The 17,184-nt window shown below is 44.4% G+C and overlaps 1 protein-coding gene across 1 annotated transcript; it reads right to left on the bottom strand.

The window, feature by feature from the left end:
- On the bottom strand, nt 1-16,685 carry LOC144178757 (methionine aminopeptidase 1D, mitochondrial). Its single transcript, XM_077706859.1, has 6 exons — nt 16,085-16,685; nt 15,448-15,639; nt 13,597-13,763; nt 11,494-11,591; nt 9,222-9,269; nt 1-7,752 (listed from the first exon to the last, which is right to left on the bottom strand). Exons 1-6 carry the CDS (start codon nt 16,514-16,516, stop codon nt 7,607-7,609), a joined length of 1,083 nt encoding a protein of 360 aa, XP_077562985.1. The 5' UTR covers nt 16,517-16,685; the 3' UTR covers nt 1-7,606.
- Between the last annotated feature and the right edge of the window lie 499 nt (nt 16,686-17,184).

Genomic DNA, 17,184 nt, shown 5'->3' with positions numbered 1-17,184 from the left:
TTTTGGTATCCCCTTGTGTACGTTTATTTTACATATGTACAGGTTTCCAACAAAATAGTTTAGCAGGTTTCACAAGTGCACACTGCACTAATGAGCACTTAGAGAACAGAGATTGCTAAGTTAAAATAGACAGGCTGGCCAAAAGGAAGGCTTATTTAAACAAGAATGACTAAAAGAGAGCTGTACACAAACACATTTTCATGCAAAAACACATCACACACTCAATAACAACTACTGTCCCCGTAACACAATATCAAACCACATCAACTGAAAAATAACAAATACCAGAATCAAACTGCCTATACATTGCAAAAGCTTAATCCCTTTTCTTATATGAAACAGTTGCATGTATATGTCTACAAAACCATCTTGGAAGACTAGATTGTAAGGCGACGCTAACCGGCACAGTTTAAAAAGACCAAGAAGACAAAATATGGGTTTGGCTCATTCAAAATTATTGCTAGGTCGAAATATAATACTGCCAATTTTAATGCAAGCTTCAAACCATTAAGTTAGATAACAACGAAAACATCTAGAACAGTGGACACTCACTAGCAATGTTCGCATGACATCATAGGAACTATAGCTTGCAAGATTCATGGCCACAGACAGAGGGTACCATAAATAAACATGAGTGTGAAATTATATAGGTTCCTCAGGTTCCATTTCGTCGTGCCGCTTGAATGTTAGTCTGGAGTTAACACATCGATTATTCTGTTTTCTGTACCTCAAAAATGATGTCACTACTGAAGCAGTGCCAAGAAAAAATTGAGGGTATCTCTTGGTTGAAAGTAATGTCCTTGAGTGTGTCACAATAGACCAGCAGGTGTGTTGCTTCATGATCCTTTTGACAGCACTAAAGACAGTGCACCGTGGGCTTTTTTGAAGCTCGCCATTTCTGTGCTTCATGAACATGCTAACTGGGAAAAACAGAGATGTGAGGACTCAAAAGCATGCCTTGTCTCCTGAAACATACTTTTTCACATCTACCATATACACCGAGCAAGCACCCCCCGTCGAAGTGTGGATAGGTCCAGGGAATTCTGGGGAGGGTGCTCTTGTGCGGAACTGCTCCATAATTCAAAATGGTGGCGTGTAAATGTTAACCAAGCCCTTTCCCCTGAAGAAGAAAAAAATAATGCAGTTCATTGGAGAGAAACGCATTTTTAGTAAAGATGAACGAGACTGTGAAGCCCCTCTTGGCGCAACCAGTGTTAGCACTTCATACGGTGTTCCCATCAACTGCGTTGTTGGTACTGTTAGTCAGAGAACCCATTCTTGCCATCACATGGTCCATTTTGAGATGTTCAACAAGGTGTACTCGCAACATGTTCGGAGGGCATTCACGGCGGAGCAAAAGGGCTTCGGTGCCTCTCAGAAATCTTCCAGTGCCTTCTGGCTTTTGTTACGAATGCATCTCACGAACCACCGTTGTTACAAAGTCACAAGCACATTCGGGTATGTCAGATGATAATAACAAAATGGCGAGCGTGTGCGGAATTAGCGGCTACCCTGTGTTTTTGGATTGGATTCAGGTTTAGACAAGAGCACAGCCAGGAGTGTTCTTGGGCGGTTTCGGTTGCACTGGTTTGGGGGGTGGGGGGGGGGCACTTGTTCGGTAGTGTGCAAAAACTCGGAATATTCAGATTATGAGAGAGGGATGCTTGCATGGGTGGGGGCGCTTCATCGGTATTTTACGGTAAATGACAGCCACCCCCACCGCAAAAGCTAGCAGCGACGGCTCATCAAAGTTCAACATCTGAATCAGCTTACAAAGCGAAATTTTTCTACACGACCGAACAGAGCAAAACAAGATCTTGAAACTGGGGCAAGACGCCTTTTATGCCTGTCATTACTTCAAAAACATGAATTCCCACTTAGTGTTACAAACAGCCTCCAAAATACACCTGCAAAACAGGATACAAGTGTTTTATGTGGTGCCCCATGAGATACCGAGGTGACATTCAGCTTGTGACACTGGGATAAAAGCAATACCAAGCTGTATTGCAGGCGTAAACCAAGGATAATACGGGAATATGGAATAAAGTGATGAGAACATGCAAAAGAGCTCACTCAAAGCTGAATGTGCCCAGCTACTTGCTTCTTCATTTTCTTCTTTCTTCCCTTCTTTTTGTGCCTGTGCTACTTACATATAAACCTGCTTAACACAACCTACACTTTCAAAGTGCCTTGAAGAGAACAGTACAGCAACACTGAAGCAATGTGCTCTAATCTAAAAATTTTGCTTGATACTGCAGCTACAAAACTGTCAGTTCTGTTACCACTTGTAAGGTTCACTCGCAAGGTCAGCGGCCAGATGCCCTCGCATAGCTGGTGAAAGGATCGAACCTTACCACTCTGCCTAAAGCAACACTTCCAATACTACGCCACTGCCATCGTGAACTCAGAGTGGCACGTTCGGAAGACGGCTTGTCTGGGTGGGACAAATGCCACAGGAATACGTTCTTTAGGCAGACTGCCCCACCATGTTCCGAGGATTGTGTGTGTAGTCGACAAAACAGGGGGTAATTACTGTCGTCTGACCCCACGGCAGCAGCAGCTTGTGCCGCGAGATTCCCGTCGCGCATCACCGTGGAAACGGTTACTCTGCGCTAGCCACCCCCTTTCCCCCCCCGACACTTTGGAGTCGGTACGCATTCTCATCGCCGTGTGTAACGTACAGGCTTTTGACCGCTTAGTGGTGACGCCTAACTGATTATTCGGCAGACAGCTGAGTGGCAGCTGTCTACATGAATTTGGGCCCTCCACTAGGCATGTACGGAAGCTGGAGGGGCATGCCAGAGAGAGAGAGATTAATACTAAGGTGTTAAGGCTGAACTTGGCCGTAAAAAATGAAGGAAGCTCATACTAACACGCAAGACTTGAAGGCAGCGAAGTTGTACGCAACCTTCACAACAGTTTAAGTCTACGATTGCAGCCAATTTGCCTCTTCTTCGCTGCCGCAATGACCTTTCCTCCATCACTGTTGCTACAAGTGTGAGCTTCTTTCATTGTTTTGGAAGTGATATTCATTGGACATCACCTTAGAGGGGCGTATGCCATAACCTGTCTTTCTCCTTCCAAGCAAGTGTTGCCGTGATTACGGCGAATGCTGGAGATTTATTTTTTTTGGCCAATTTTGCCAGTCTCCCAAGTGTGCACGCTTAGCTTGCAAACGTGCGCCGATGATGCTGGGCAGTCCCTGCAAGGCACACACACACAAGCGCTCGGCATTTTCTATGTTTTTTTTAACTGCGGGCGGTCGCCGCAATCTTGGACAATCTCCCTAAGTGCTTGAATTGACGAACGTGCGCATGGGACAGTGGGCGGCCGTCGCGAGACACGCGCACACGAGCACTAGGCATTCTCTTGGTTTCGTTAACTGCCGGGCAGTCACCGCGAGGCCCGTGTTCACGTGCGCGCTAGGCAATTTCTTGGTATGTTTGACTGCAGACACGAAAAATAACAGTTTACTAAAGAGCTTCGCTCTTAAAAGAGTGTTCTTCTCTGGGCTATAAGCTAGACAGTTCCCGGCGAGGCAAGAGTCTCGACTGCTAAAGCTAGGTTGGGATTTGTGGACACCCTAAGTGAGACGTAGATTTGAGGATTGCACCGGAAGTTAAGGGTACAGCTGTGTACCAGACAACTAGGTGGGTCCTTCGGCGGGAACAGACTCCCGGCCGTGGTTTGTGCACACTCGGAGCGTAGGAGAGCTAGGCTCAAAGTACGAGGCGCTCAAGTGACTTGTATGCTCGTCGAGCTAGAGTCTAACTGCACTTCGAAGTTTTCCTTTTTTTGTTCGTGTATACTTTAATGTAAATAGCTTTAAATAAATTCTTCATTTTCCTCCATTGTATCAACGTCTCGAGTTTATCAATTCGCCCACTATCTCCGACAACTTCAACACCATCGCCCTGCAGAGCCTCTTGCCAAATCAACAGCAGCTGGGCAATTGGGTTGCTGATCGACACTGGACTTCTGGGAAACGAACATCACATCTTTACTCCATCCACTACTAACTATGTTCACCAGAACAATCACTTATCCCTATTTCTGCCAAGAAAGAACAGACGAGGAACTAGTATACTACACGGCAGTTGCTGACGCGGAAATCAAAGCTGAGACCGCTTGCATGGAAGAGACAGATCTAACAACACGCTGTCCACAAAGGTACTCGCGGCGCAATTTTGAGCAGCATTACCTCATTGCTTAGGCATCATCCATTGAGACACCTTTTTTGTTGTGTGTAAGCCTGAGCTGACACCTAAGGCTAAGGTGACCAAGGTAAGGCTAAGGTGCATTCGTTTCAGAAATGAAGCTATTTCACAATTGATTCCAATAGCTAATAAGCTAAAAGGAACCAGTATAAGGATTATGAGACATAGGAATGAATGAGAATGTGCAACTAAGCAAGAGTGGAACAGTACAAGCTGGTTTGACATCATCTCGGAAAGGAAACAAAAAAAGGAGTCCATTAATTTCTTTCAATGTGCTTGTTAAGGGGACTCACCTGATCACTTTCCTATGGGACTCAAGAATTCATGGCCCACGGGCTTCAAAAACATCGTGCACGAATACGAAAAGTTCACAAACCCATACAAGTGTTCCTAACGGCCTAGTTTGCTTCTTTTTGTAAGATATCACTTCTTTATTGAGATAAAAAATAAACATGAAACACATTTTTGTTTATCTAACTTTCACTGCAAGATTTTTATGTCTTTATTTCAGTACAGAAGAGACGTATTTCTAGAATAAGCAAACTAGGCTGTTGTGAACATTTATCCCATAAGAATGTTAACAGGTGAGTCCCCTTAAAAACATGCATCAACAACAATTTTAAACAACTACACTTTTTTTATGAAATGAACTGACAAGCAAAACCCATTAGACAAGCACTGTAGATGATAATTAGATGCTTCCCACAAAACACGTGACCAGCTAGCATGATACCCCATTAACTCAGACTCATCACAACGGACCCATGTACAACAGACTTACAAGTATAATCGATGCCATCAAAAACTCCTTATGTAGGCTGGTTTTCAGAGAAATAATGAGACTACCTGTGAGGAGTCATCCATTTGATGATGCAGCATCAGACCCATCAGTATGGCCTCAAATCAGAGACGCCTTCTGAGCAAAGAGCGTCTCCGATTTTGCCACATTAAACGACAACGTTGACGAGGACAAGAAACTGCTGGACAAGAAAATGAGCGCCGCGATAGAAGGTCGTTTTGAGCTGTCATCAGAAGACCGCAGTGAGCAAGAATATAACCCACATGCAGTCAGGCTAACTTCACAGCAAATGATTGACTGCAATTCAAGACGACAAAGAATACCTTCAACGGCGGCAACACGACAGCTCCATTCCAGTGTTGCAGTTTACTGAAATGCAGCACCAAGTCCTCCTCCCTCATCTCTAAAAAGCATTTGTTTGTTTTTTTGCTTTGTACTGTTGTCATTCATTATTTGCAATGACGTCATTAGGCATCATAACGAAAGTTTCGGAAGAAGGGCAATCCAGTGCGCCCAGCTCATGTCCCCGTGAGTCCCCTCCTCACAAGTCCCAAGTCTGGATATTACAGACCTTGGATAAAATGGACACCTTTTGACCGATTATCAGGGTAGTTGCAACAAGAGTAGACTGCACCTGCACATAATTGCAGTGAAGTTTCATACAAGAACGTCAATTCAATATTGGCTAGGTTCTTTCCAGAAAACCTATGCAATCATAATGCGAAACACTGCAATGCCGAGAATTAACACAACAGCCAAGTTTATGTTCCTGGATAAAGATGCATGCTCATGCCGGTAGTCACAATCAAAGTTCAACTTTTGCTACTGTTTGAGCAGACCTACCCCTCGCGAGTTCTAAGCAAGTTTCACATCCAAAGCTCAACACATGTACCTTTACAACTCTCCACCACAAGCCGAGATAATGTATACCACTCATTTTGTCTGGCCTGCCCAGCTATGTTATTGGTGTACTTCAGAACCTTCTGCGTCCTGTACATTCCACCCTTACTTATGCGACATTCTTGCCAAGGCAGCTTGTGTCATTTCTAGAGATTACAAATGATGTAGATGAGGAAATTGGTGACCTAATATGGCCAAAAATGAGAGACAAGGCCCCATTGATAAATTACTTAACAACAAAGAGCCACTCGGTAGCATTCTAAGCTGTGACTGCTAACTAATTCAATCTTGTATGGTTTCCTTCACTTGTCAGCAGCTTCCACAGATGACTCCAAGGGCCAATTGAAGCATGCCCCTCCCGAAGCACTTGGCTGTCAGCAACAAAATTTATGCCTGTGCTAGACGGCAACATTCAATTGACAGTAGAACACTCATTTGGAAGTGAACCTTATGTATTTGCAATGGGGCACTCAACAGACAAATGGTTCGAAGGCCAGGACTTTGAAACGGCCATGAAGCCCAGGAATTAGTCAAGCATCAATAAAACTATGATGCTGATATGTACATATAACAAAAAAAAATTACAGCCATGGTGGGAAGAACACTAAAGCAATAGAAATCTGCCTTAACTAAAATATTATCCCGTAATATTAAACCGAAAGATGCTGCCTAGAGAAAAAAATGATTGGATATTTGTTCTAAGATGTCAAAAACAACTATGCATGAAAATTTTAAGTACATAGGTTAAAAATACTAACAAGAACAGTTGGGAGACCAAGGTGGCCTTAAATGTGGCCGTGTGTTCAAGTTTTCATATAGTCATCAAAAATTCCGAGACAAGCCCAGAACCAAGCCTCCCAAACATGACTGATAACACATGAACTGTTTGTGGGAGACTTCAGGGAAGCACATTGCCAACAAAGTTTTTATCGACGTAAAAGCAAGGCTAAAAGCAGGGCTTTGCCGTAGACTTTTAAAGTCGGACGCTTCGTATTACAAGAGTTGTCGCAGTGATCAGGATCATGTAAGCTGAAATGAAACTATAGTGAAAGAAAACTTTGTGCCCCGTCTTAATCAATCTTTCACCTCCCCTCTACTCTTTCCCCTTGGGTAGTGTACTAGAAGGTAAGGTGTGTCGTGCAGGAGAAAAACCAATAGAGAGCGTGGGTCCCTTTTGCGATGAAAAAAGTGTATGGAGCAGCAGGCGTTCCCGAGAGAACTCCTGTTGGAGCCAGCGCCACCTATACGTTTTTGAATCAAACTAAACAGTTATTTGACAGGTTTTATAAAACTTTATGTCATGAAACGAAGAAATAAGACTATTTAGGGCAATAAATAAGGATTAACTTAACAAACAAAACTTCCGAAATCAGCTGGTGAGCAGCGGCCGCCAGGGGCGCTGCTCACAACAGGTGTTCCTCAGCAGAAATTTTCATCGCAAAGGGGACACCCTAATCGGCCCCGAACGGCACACCTCTCTCTTCTGGAACACCGTACCTTGGGATGTCCAGCATTTGGGACTGAGGACTGGGTCAGTCGAGAATGGCTAGTTCATTTCGTGAGGCAGAAACTGTCCAGCCTCTTGCACATACTAGGCCTCATTTTCCTCGAGACGAGTGACATTTTACAAACAGGAAACCACACAGCTTACCAGCTACACGCATAAATCAAACCTACGGACAGCCCCCTCTCAGAGAACAGTCAAAACCTCAACGCCTTCGTTGCAGATGTGAACAGTGTGCTCGAACTGGGCCGTGCGGCTGTTGTCTACGGTGATTGTCGTCCAGCCATCCTCCATGATGGCAATTTCAGGGCTGCCCTCGCTGATTACCGGTTCTGTGGGGGGGGGGGGGGGGGGGGGAGAGAAAAAACAGGCATATCTTTCGTCCTGCACTGGGTAAAAGCACAAGCAATGGGAAGCGTTGACACTTGGGTGAAGTGCATGCCCAGGAGCAAATCGTGGCCCCACCCGCAGCATGCAGATGCTACAAAAAGGTGTATTAACACATCAGCAGCAACCTTAGCTTTCAAAATTGCCGATTAAAAACACTAACATTCTCTGATCATATTCTTTAATTAACATGAAGTGCTCTGTCCCCCCTGTTGTATACTTTTACTGAAAGGAAGTTGTTGCAGAAATGCCACCACAATTGACGATATAAACTCAGTAGCAGCGATTCTGACGCTACTCTTCCAGTTCATGAGCAGCGACATGAAATGCCACTGTCCCTACATTAGGGGCATGATCTCAACCCTACTGGAGCTCAGCTAAACGATTCCCAGCAATGCTTACCCACATTTCTCAGACAGGTGCGCATGCACTCACGCACATACGCATATGGCATACTAAAAAAGAAGAGTTCATTCAGAGCAATGCTGCTGCTCGAGTTTGAATTCGACCAATCTGAGCAAATGAAACACTCGCATTCACCATTTTAAAGGCTTAGACTGGCCCACTGCCTGCAAAATTCAGTCTACATTTCTTCTTCTTCCTTGAGATTGGTGAACTTGAAACCAGTGAACGCTCATCGTCAACTTTGTGATGTACAGCGGCCCACCGCACAATGGCATAACAATGTTGACGACAAGAAGTGAAATGGCCAACCATGTCTGCGATCAGTGGTCACTCAATGCACGCAGTCAAAGAGAAGGCTTGTGAGGAAAGACAAATGGCAATTTCACCACTTCCTGAGCATTCAGCAGGAATTCTGCGGTCAATATGGGCTTGAATGCTAAAGGCATGATTATTTTATTGTACAGCAACCACTGGTACTCCCTGCCACATTGGACTGGCTTCATATTGGGCTAATCATGACATCACCCCTTTTCTTGCTGCCACCAAGCTCTGTAAACAGACAGTAAAACCACCTACCACAGTTTCTAGGAGAAGTTGTTGCACACAAAATAACAGCACTGCAGATGTGTCACCAATCTATAATAACCGCTCACCCCACGTGATGCCCACAGATTCCCAGTGTTTCATTTGGAAGTGGGTTAATGTGTAGAGGGCCGTAACGCACTTATATGTCTCCCCTACATAAAACTGTTCTCGAACTGCACATTGTTCCAGGATAGACGAACGGGTAGACAGGACCTAAAGACCTGGTTGGGCTTATGCTTTTCATCGGTTATCCGGACTCCCGTTTTACAGTATGCTTTCTGCATTAGCCAGAAATCATTAAAGGACCCTGCTTGAGTTTTACAACCAGAACTAGTCCAAAGCACGGCCAAAAGCCTGCGAATCTTTCTGTGCTAACTGTGCGGCACAGCAGGTGGCTGTGACCAGGGAGACCAAGTGGACTCACCAATGGTGAACACCAGGCCCTCGAACATCTCCCCCTTCTCATCATTATCTGGAGAAAGGAAACATGCGAGACAGAAAAAATAAGACATCACTCGTGCTAGGGAGGCATAAAAAGAAAAGTGGACAGTGCAGAACTGGTTGGCCTGCCTGGCACGCCCAAGCTAGCCTACCAAAAGGGTCCATAGCATTCACACATCTACGGCCTCAGCTTCCATCTGCCCTTTTTGCAATCTGCTTTTAATGCTATAAATTCAGCACAAGGCCACTCATTAAGGGTTTTTAAACTGCACATGCATCCATACCTCGCTTACTCGTTTCTACATGACACAGAAGCTTCACGGATACTTGGCACAGTACGGTATTAGTTCCATTCAATTCATGGGTAATCCCACCCAGGCACCTGCTATGGATGATTCGCTTTTGCAGCAATATGATTTCGAACTCAAGATAAATCTCCGATATGGCACGGCCTATTCAGCCCTGTCCTTTTTTTTTCATCAAAGTCAATTAGCAGTCGATAAATTGGCAAATAAATTGACAAACATTGATTGTTGCACAAGGGTGCCACTGAGAGGTGATGCCCACCGAGCATGTGACAAAACAAGTAACAGGCATTGCAATGCCTGGAACATGTAACTCGTCCTTTTAACAAGAAGCATTTTTGAGGCATTCTTAGGGCCCCTCACTTTTTGCGGTGAAACATTTCAAATTCTGCGATTCTAGATAGGGGAATCTGCAAAATTCCGCGACAACATTGAAACGGCATAAGGTACATGTAACAGTTCATTTATTAGACACTTCAGACTCCTAACATGCTAGATTTTATTTACAACTGAACGAAGCTGTTGTGGCTGAGCATTTGGTGATGCTTTGTGCTTTCTTCACCAAGAGAACGGTACTTGTGAGGCACGATGTCACCATAGCGACTGAATGACTTTTCTGTGTCAACAGAGTTGATTGGCACCGACAGGTATTTAAGGGCAATGGAAGAAAGTGTTGGAGTCAGGTGTTCCATTCCAGCCCAGAAAGCCAGGACATAAAAATCTTCACTTGAATTTTCTTGTTTAGAAAGAAATTGTGCCACTAGAAATTTTGCCACTAGTCACTAGACTTGAGGTCTTGGGCAGACTTCAGGACACTTGCCATTCAGCAGCTAGGGCTATAAATCCAGGAACGGCCCCAAACTCTGATCTCTTCTCTGAGAGACACCCAACTTGCTGGGGATCCAAGCACCTCACACTCTTGAAGAACTTCCAAGTGTCAAGAGTTCTCCAAGTATACTAGCACCTTGGTAGCCGCTTTCCTCATTGCATCCTTCATTTGTTTGCAATCTGACCGGCCTTGTCGTGTGCGATGTTCTCTTTCTGTGGCTATGGCTACGCCCCTTGATTCAGGTGGAGGCTGCACCACCTAGCCACTTTTATTATTTGATAAGGTAGGAATACGCAGATGCAAATTTAAAATTTCAACAGTATTTATTTATTTATTTATTTATTTATTTGTAGATACTGCGATCTCGTAACGAGACCTTAGCAGGGTGGGTTACATCTTTGTAACGAGTACATAACATGACACAAAGGTATACAGAAACATAGTCGATGGCAGGTAATAGAAACAAATCAACAACAATCAATGCAAGTGCGACTCGAATAAAGATAATGAACTTAGTGAAACAACATCATTCGCCAGGTCATTCCAATCTACAATGGTACGTGTGAAAAAAGAATATTTAAAACAGTTATTTCGCGGAACAAGTGGTGTAATCATAAGGGAGTGCCGTTTTCTGGTAGCATAACCTGAAGAAAAGGATAAAATGTGCGACGTATCTACACGGTAGTGCCCTTTGACTAACTGAAAAAGAAATTAAAAGAAAAAGAACAGTAAAAACGTTGCAGACAATTAATAGAAACTATTTTGCTATTGCTAACAGAAACAACACTTTTCCGCCACATTTCACCGAATATATCGTTTTGGGGACGTAGCGCCACACTTTTAACGGTTTTTTTGGAATTCCGCGGAAAAACTTCAATTCCGCGATTTTTTGCGGAATTGCGGAATCGCGGAAAGCTAGAGGTTCTAGCCGCATTCTTAGCCAACTCAAGAGTTTCTTAAATCCTAGTGTCGCTGAAAAGCTTAAAAAAACACCCTAATGATTACACATAAATTTTTGCTGCAAAGAAAGAAAGCTGTGCCTAAATTATAAAATTCTACTCGGCACTTAAGTACTGAAGGCACGATGAGCGACCCAAAAAGTGCTAACATCATGGCCTTACCAAAATGATAGATGTCCGGAGGTCCATGAAAGTAGGTGCCGATTCCATGACCACAGAACGCGGGCACAACTGTGAAGCCAGCCTGGGATGCCACGATACTGCGTACGCAACATCCAACGTGGCAGTTTTATTGCAAAATCAGTGATCGACAGATGTACACACAGAATAAAATTCTGAAGATTTCCACTGACATCGTCAATGGAGTCAGTGCAAGCATGTCACTGAACGCACAACCATAGGTTCTTACTCCACTCCGAAACACGTTAAAGGGACACTAAAGTAAGAAAACAAGTTGTCCTATATCAGCAGATTTTACAGTGCCAAGAATACAAACACATCATTTGCAGCAGCAGTTGTTTGACGATGCAGAAAATGCCAGAAGTGCCACAATGGGTATTGCTGTCACATTCATTTCTCCTCCCTCCCACTTGTGACGTCCCAAATTGCAACTGGTGAAATGAGACTGGCAAAGCTTATCTACGAGTTTCTCAGCAAAGAGCGCCAATAGGGCAGGGTTATGTAGACACAAAATGAATCGTCATCATTATTCCCCAAGTGAGCTTTGTAGAAAACCAGAGATCGAGCTTACAAGGGTTAAGGTTTGGGCAAGTTGGTGCATGATTACAGATAGGGGAACAGCGCAAGACACCTTCTTCTTCTAGTGTTTTGTCTGTGTTGCGCTGTTCCCCTATTTGTAAGCAGAGATCGAGAGTTTGGAAATTAAGACAAGGATTGAGAAACTAAAATTCTTTTTTCAGTTAATTCATTACCAGTTTGCACTAAATCATGCAATCGTTTTTTCAGTTTAATGTGAAAGAACACTCTAGACATTGCCATAGCATGCAAATACTGCTGCCCCTATAGCCCCACATAACGACAACTCTAAGTTTCTTCCCATCTGTTATTGAAGAGTGAAATACGTTTCTTCAGTCTACAAACAGATGTTTTCCGTTCACTTGATTTGAAAAAAAAAAAAAAAAAGAACAAGACAACTATTCTCCGAATAATATGTACTTTCATTCGTTTTGTCAGCATGTATGCTCTCTTCAGTCACATGCTGCTGCTCATGTTTGTATTATTTTTGTGCAAACTTTAAGATGGTGCAAAACCCCCTCTGTTCTTGTACATGAAGAACTATGTACTGCTCTTACACGAGAACTATTCTTTGTGCATGTATCATTTCTTTACCTATATTTTGAGCTGCTGCTTGCAACAACCCCGAGAAAGCACGTATTATGAATTTCACAACTTATCTACTTTTGCCTGAACAATTTTTGTACCTACTACACTGCAACAGGCTACTTCTGGACCAACAGTACTGATAAAAGAATGAATGAACAAGATAGGTGCGTTGTCTGCCAAATAATGAGTCTTTTCTGTCTTGCTTTCTTTACTGTGAGCTGTCAACAGCAAGATTGCCAAGTCCCGCGATGCCTGCGCTCTATAAGCCATCACGTGACCAACTGGTGCCAAAATAAAGTCACCACGCGTCATGCCAGCTGCCCAGAAGCCACTTGCTGAGAGGAGATTGTCACAGAATATCCACTCAATTGTGTGAAGCACTGCAAATCAACAAAAGAGCCACGATGGCTGGTCTAATGTGTCTTAGCCACTACCCTCCAATTGCTAGTAAAAATAAAAGGATCCGCTGGCTGAAAACTCGGTTCCAGCTTGTCCAGTCAGTTCAGTCTGCTTTGTCGCCAAATCTCAGGTGTGTGTACCCAAGCAGCTGAAATACTGAGCCAACAAAGTGCCTTCACTACAACTAACAGGTTGCTGCAGCCGAACTTTAGCAACATTCCCTACAGAACAAGGTACGATGTGTGCAACAAACTGCAGTTTTTTAAAAACTTGAAGCCAATACGTACCACCAAGCTCCAAGACTGCGATGGAGAAGGCCAAATGCCAGCCAGTTAATGTGTATGTGTAACTATTCTCAAAAGCACCACAGCTCATGCAAATGTCATACCGCATTGTGTGATCACTCTGTAATGTTCATCTATTTCTGCCGGAACACCACCAAATGGTTTTATTTCAGTCCCCTCCCTATTACGTGAACTCTGGGTGAAACTCCTGAGGGTGGATAAGCTCACAAATACCCACCTGATGATACGGCCTATTTCACTGAGCTTCTGGCCAGGGCCGCAAATGTTTATGGCCCTAGTGAGGCACTCTCGAGCTGTCTGCACCAGTGCCTTGCCCCTGTCATCCACAGAGTGGCCCACCATCACGGTCTCAGCGCAGTCGCCATGGTAGCCATTGTAGAACACCTGAAGACGACAAATCCAACACACACTGCCTTAATACAAAGCCAACAAAGCGGCTTAATATAGTGAGCTGACAGAGAACAGGCTGGCAGGGGTACGGTTGCACAATGTTTGCCCTAGGGTAGGAATAAGAAAACAACAAGGTGCTCCATCTCAAAGCAGCAGAACTGCGCAAGGCTGGATTAGTGCCAAGCTTTAATTACACTTCAGTCCGTGGGCAGAGTGCTGCCGCAGCCCTACAGTGATTGCAGTGCACCTCTAGCTCTCGTGGTTACATAAGAAGGAAAGGACCTTCCAGTTAATTATTTACTAAAACACCCTTTATGCTCTCAAGTAGCCCAGCATGTTAATTGCAGTTCGCCATCAAGAGACAGCTAAGGAGGCTTGCCACCAAGCACTGCATTTCCAAATTGATAACCGTGCTTTCTTTGGAGAGTACAATAAGTTTCGTTATAGGCTGCACACATGCATTAAACTATGTACTACATGGGCTACTTGCGTAGTAGCATAATTTGATGTGAAGACCACAACAAGATTGACAGACAGCTGTGTGTTTGCCAGAGCTTGTTGCCATTTCAACCCTAATTGACACATTAGTTCCAGCTAGTACTTTAGCCCTAATCGACACATTCATCTTAGTTAGAACTGACAGCAAGAGCTACATACATATGCGATGAATGAAGTAGAACAATTCTCCTCGAAACAGCCCAGCAGAATATGCAGCTATTCAAAGACAGCGCTGCCACCACGCCAGTTTTTCCCAAGGAGATACGACTGCTTGTAGTGTACATGATTCCAGTTTAATTTGCATAGCACACTATGTTTGTCATTCTTTAGCAGTTGTTGGCTGAACATTATAGGAGCTATCCATTGTTAATGCGCACAATATAGAACGACACACACACACGCAAGAAAAAAGGCTGTCACACGTCGTCTGCACAAGCGTCGCTGCCCACAGTACTGCCATCATTCACTGCGTTCGGTAGTTTCGAACATTAAGCGTGCAAAAAGGAAAGAGGGGGGAATGCATTACCGTCCTGACGATGTCAGGTAACATGGCATAATTAAGGCACCACCACCAAACGTTACGCCTCAATGCTTTGCGGGGTTGATCACCTGTCTACACAGTTGCCTTTTTTTATACTTGCCCCTATTCTTTCATTCACTTGGTTCAAAGATGCCTCTGTGCAAGTTTACGCCCCCGGAATTAAGCTCGTACTAGTCATACCGTACATACCTGTCCCGCTTTATCAAACAAGACAAATGATCCCTCCTGATGGGCACCTTTAGTTGACTGAGTGCATATATGCTTTGCATTGTCTGGACAATCCTCACTGGAATTTTATATCATCCTTTTTTAAGTCCACTGCGCTATCTGATGTGGTGCCTTAATATTTCCTTATTTGTGTACATAATATGTTGTACTAAAATTTTACACCACATTACATTACCACTGGCAGCAGATAAAATGCTGGAACCAATGGCAGGATGAAATGCAATAATTGATACGTTGAATTTTTATCATACGCCAGCGTAGCGACAAAGTGCAACGGCGTTAACCCTAGCTGTGTACTCACTGCCCAAATCCCATGGTTCCTGTTTTGCAAGAACACTCAAAGTTACCAGCATTACTGATGAATCTCTGCACACTGAGCACAGCTACACGGAGCTGTAGAACTGGACCTACGCTGACGTCAATGCTGATGATGTCCCCGTCACGCAGCGGCCTGTCATCTGGGATGCCGTGGCAGGCCACGTTGTTCACAGAGGTGCACACAGACTTGGGGAACCAGCGGTAGTTGAGTGGCGACGGGTAAGCATTGTTCTCGATGCACAGCTTGTGCACATACTGGTCCAGCTCTTCAGTGGTGACTCCAGCCTGAAGGAAATACAGTACAGTTCATCTGCTCGAGTTCGCCAACGCCTGCAAAAGGGTTCGAACATTTTGTATGCATGTCGTGCCTGGCATTTGCTTTATAAAATAACGAAATCGGCAAACTGCCGGTTCCATTATCAGCCGGATAATGAATTGGCACACCAACATTATCTACTTGGTGCATGCACCTAGAATTTTAGGCACGAACGATAATTTAGGCTTTCCCTCCTTTTTCGAGCTTTAAAGCCCAATATTGAAAAACAAACAGTGTTCTTGAACTACAATAGGCATCATTTTAAGTGCCGGTAGGGACTTCCCTTATCCATAGGGCCATGAACAGCTCTGTGTTCCCACCTTGCGTGACATGGCGATTATCGCACAATCTCGAGTGAAAATTATATTTTGCGTGCAAGTAACAGTAGCGGTGAGCACCGAGCAAGAACGTCACCTTGACTTGCTTTGAGACTCTGTTGAGGATCATCCTTGCCAGCCTGCACGACTCCCGCATGCGAGCGACTTGCTCCTCGGTCTTGATCTCCATTTCCTTGGGCACCCCCACCACTATGCCACTGTTGGCGTAGCCCGGCTTTGCGATGCTGTCGGGAACATACTGCATGGGGCTGACAGTGCCTGGTCCCGTGATCACGTCGTACTTTGGAGTTCCGATCCCGCCTATCCTGTGACGATCGCCGAGCGTTAGGTTTGTGATGTGACGTGCCACGAGTGTCTTGTTGCGTTCAATGCCAGTTGACAACGGGGACGACAGAGGCAACACAGCACGCTTGTCGTGATGGAATCGTCGTTCCGTAAATAGCGCTGCCATCAGCCGGGGAATCAGTAACGGTCTCGAAAGAGAGATTTTTGCGACGCTGCCAGACATTGTCGAATATGCGCTGGGACGTAAGAAGGCGCAACGTAAAGAAAAAGCTACAAGTAAAGCGTTTACATGAGCATTGTAACTCGTAATGAACTCACTTCAACACGCGGGCAGCAACAGTAGTGAGCAGCACCTGCTGCAGCAGACGGAGATGCAACAAGATGGTAAACAAATGCGCCGCTGCGCTACCTGTGCGCCTGCAGTCCAGCATTTTTTAATTGTAGCTATTACTTGTAGCTTACGCACTATATTTTACTGTAAAAAGTAACAAAATTGACCAGATGTGCCATGAAATGCACTTAAATGTTTTTAAAATTTAAAACACAACGTAATTGTTTAGTTTCGGTTTCGTAATCGGGCGTTGTGTGGGAGCTGGTTGCCATACCATTTCCCTATTTCCATTCGGCGCTGTGATTCGGTGGCACTCCGGAGGCATGGTGAACCTAACGACCCTGGATAATACTTATCCAGTAACACATTCAGTTATCTAGGGACTTTAATTCCCCCTAGCCCTGGGGCCTTGGCCCGTGGAACCCCCCTTCGGTGGTGTCTGGAATACCATAGAGAAATAAAACATTACTCGATGCACGGAAACCCAGTGCCCTTTTATTATATAAAATATGTTCAGTTCGCTATTCGTATTTCTTGTTTTGGCTCTTGAACATTGCGTT

Source organism: Haemaphysalis longicornis, unplaced genomic scaffold (genome assembly GCF_048455015.1).
Source record: "Haemaphysalis longicornis isolate Haplotype H1 unplaced genomic scaffold, Haemaphysalis longicornis Haplotype H1 scaffold_4, whole genome shotgun sequence".
NCBI lineage: Eukaryota > Metazoa > Arthropoda > Arachnida > Ixodida > Ixodidae > Haemaphysalis > Haemaphysalis longicornis.
The sequence above is the reverse complement of the archived record's forward strand: the minus strand, read 5'-3'. Positions and strand labels throughout refer to the sequence as shown.

Bases quoted from the DNA above. Each gene is read 5' to 3' on its own strand.
- LOC144178757 (XM_077706859.1), bottom strand. From the start codon at position 16,516: ATGTCTGGCAGCGTCGCAAAAATCTCTCTTTCGAGACCGTTACTGATT. The intron at 15,640-16,084 runs GTGACGTTCTTG...TATTTCCTTCAG, and splicing joins GAGTCTCAAAGCAAGTCAAG to GCTGGAGTCACCACTGAAGA. The intron at 13,764-15,447 runs GTAGGTCCAGTT...TGTCGTCTTCAG, and splicing joins TCATCAGCATTGACGTCAGC to GTGTTCTACAATGGCTACCA.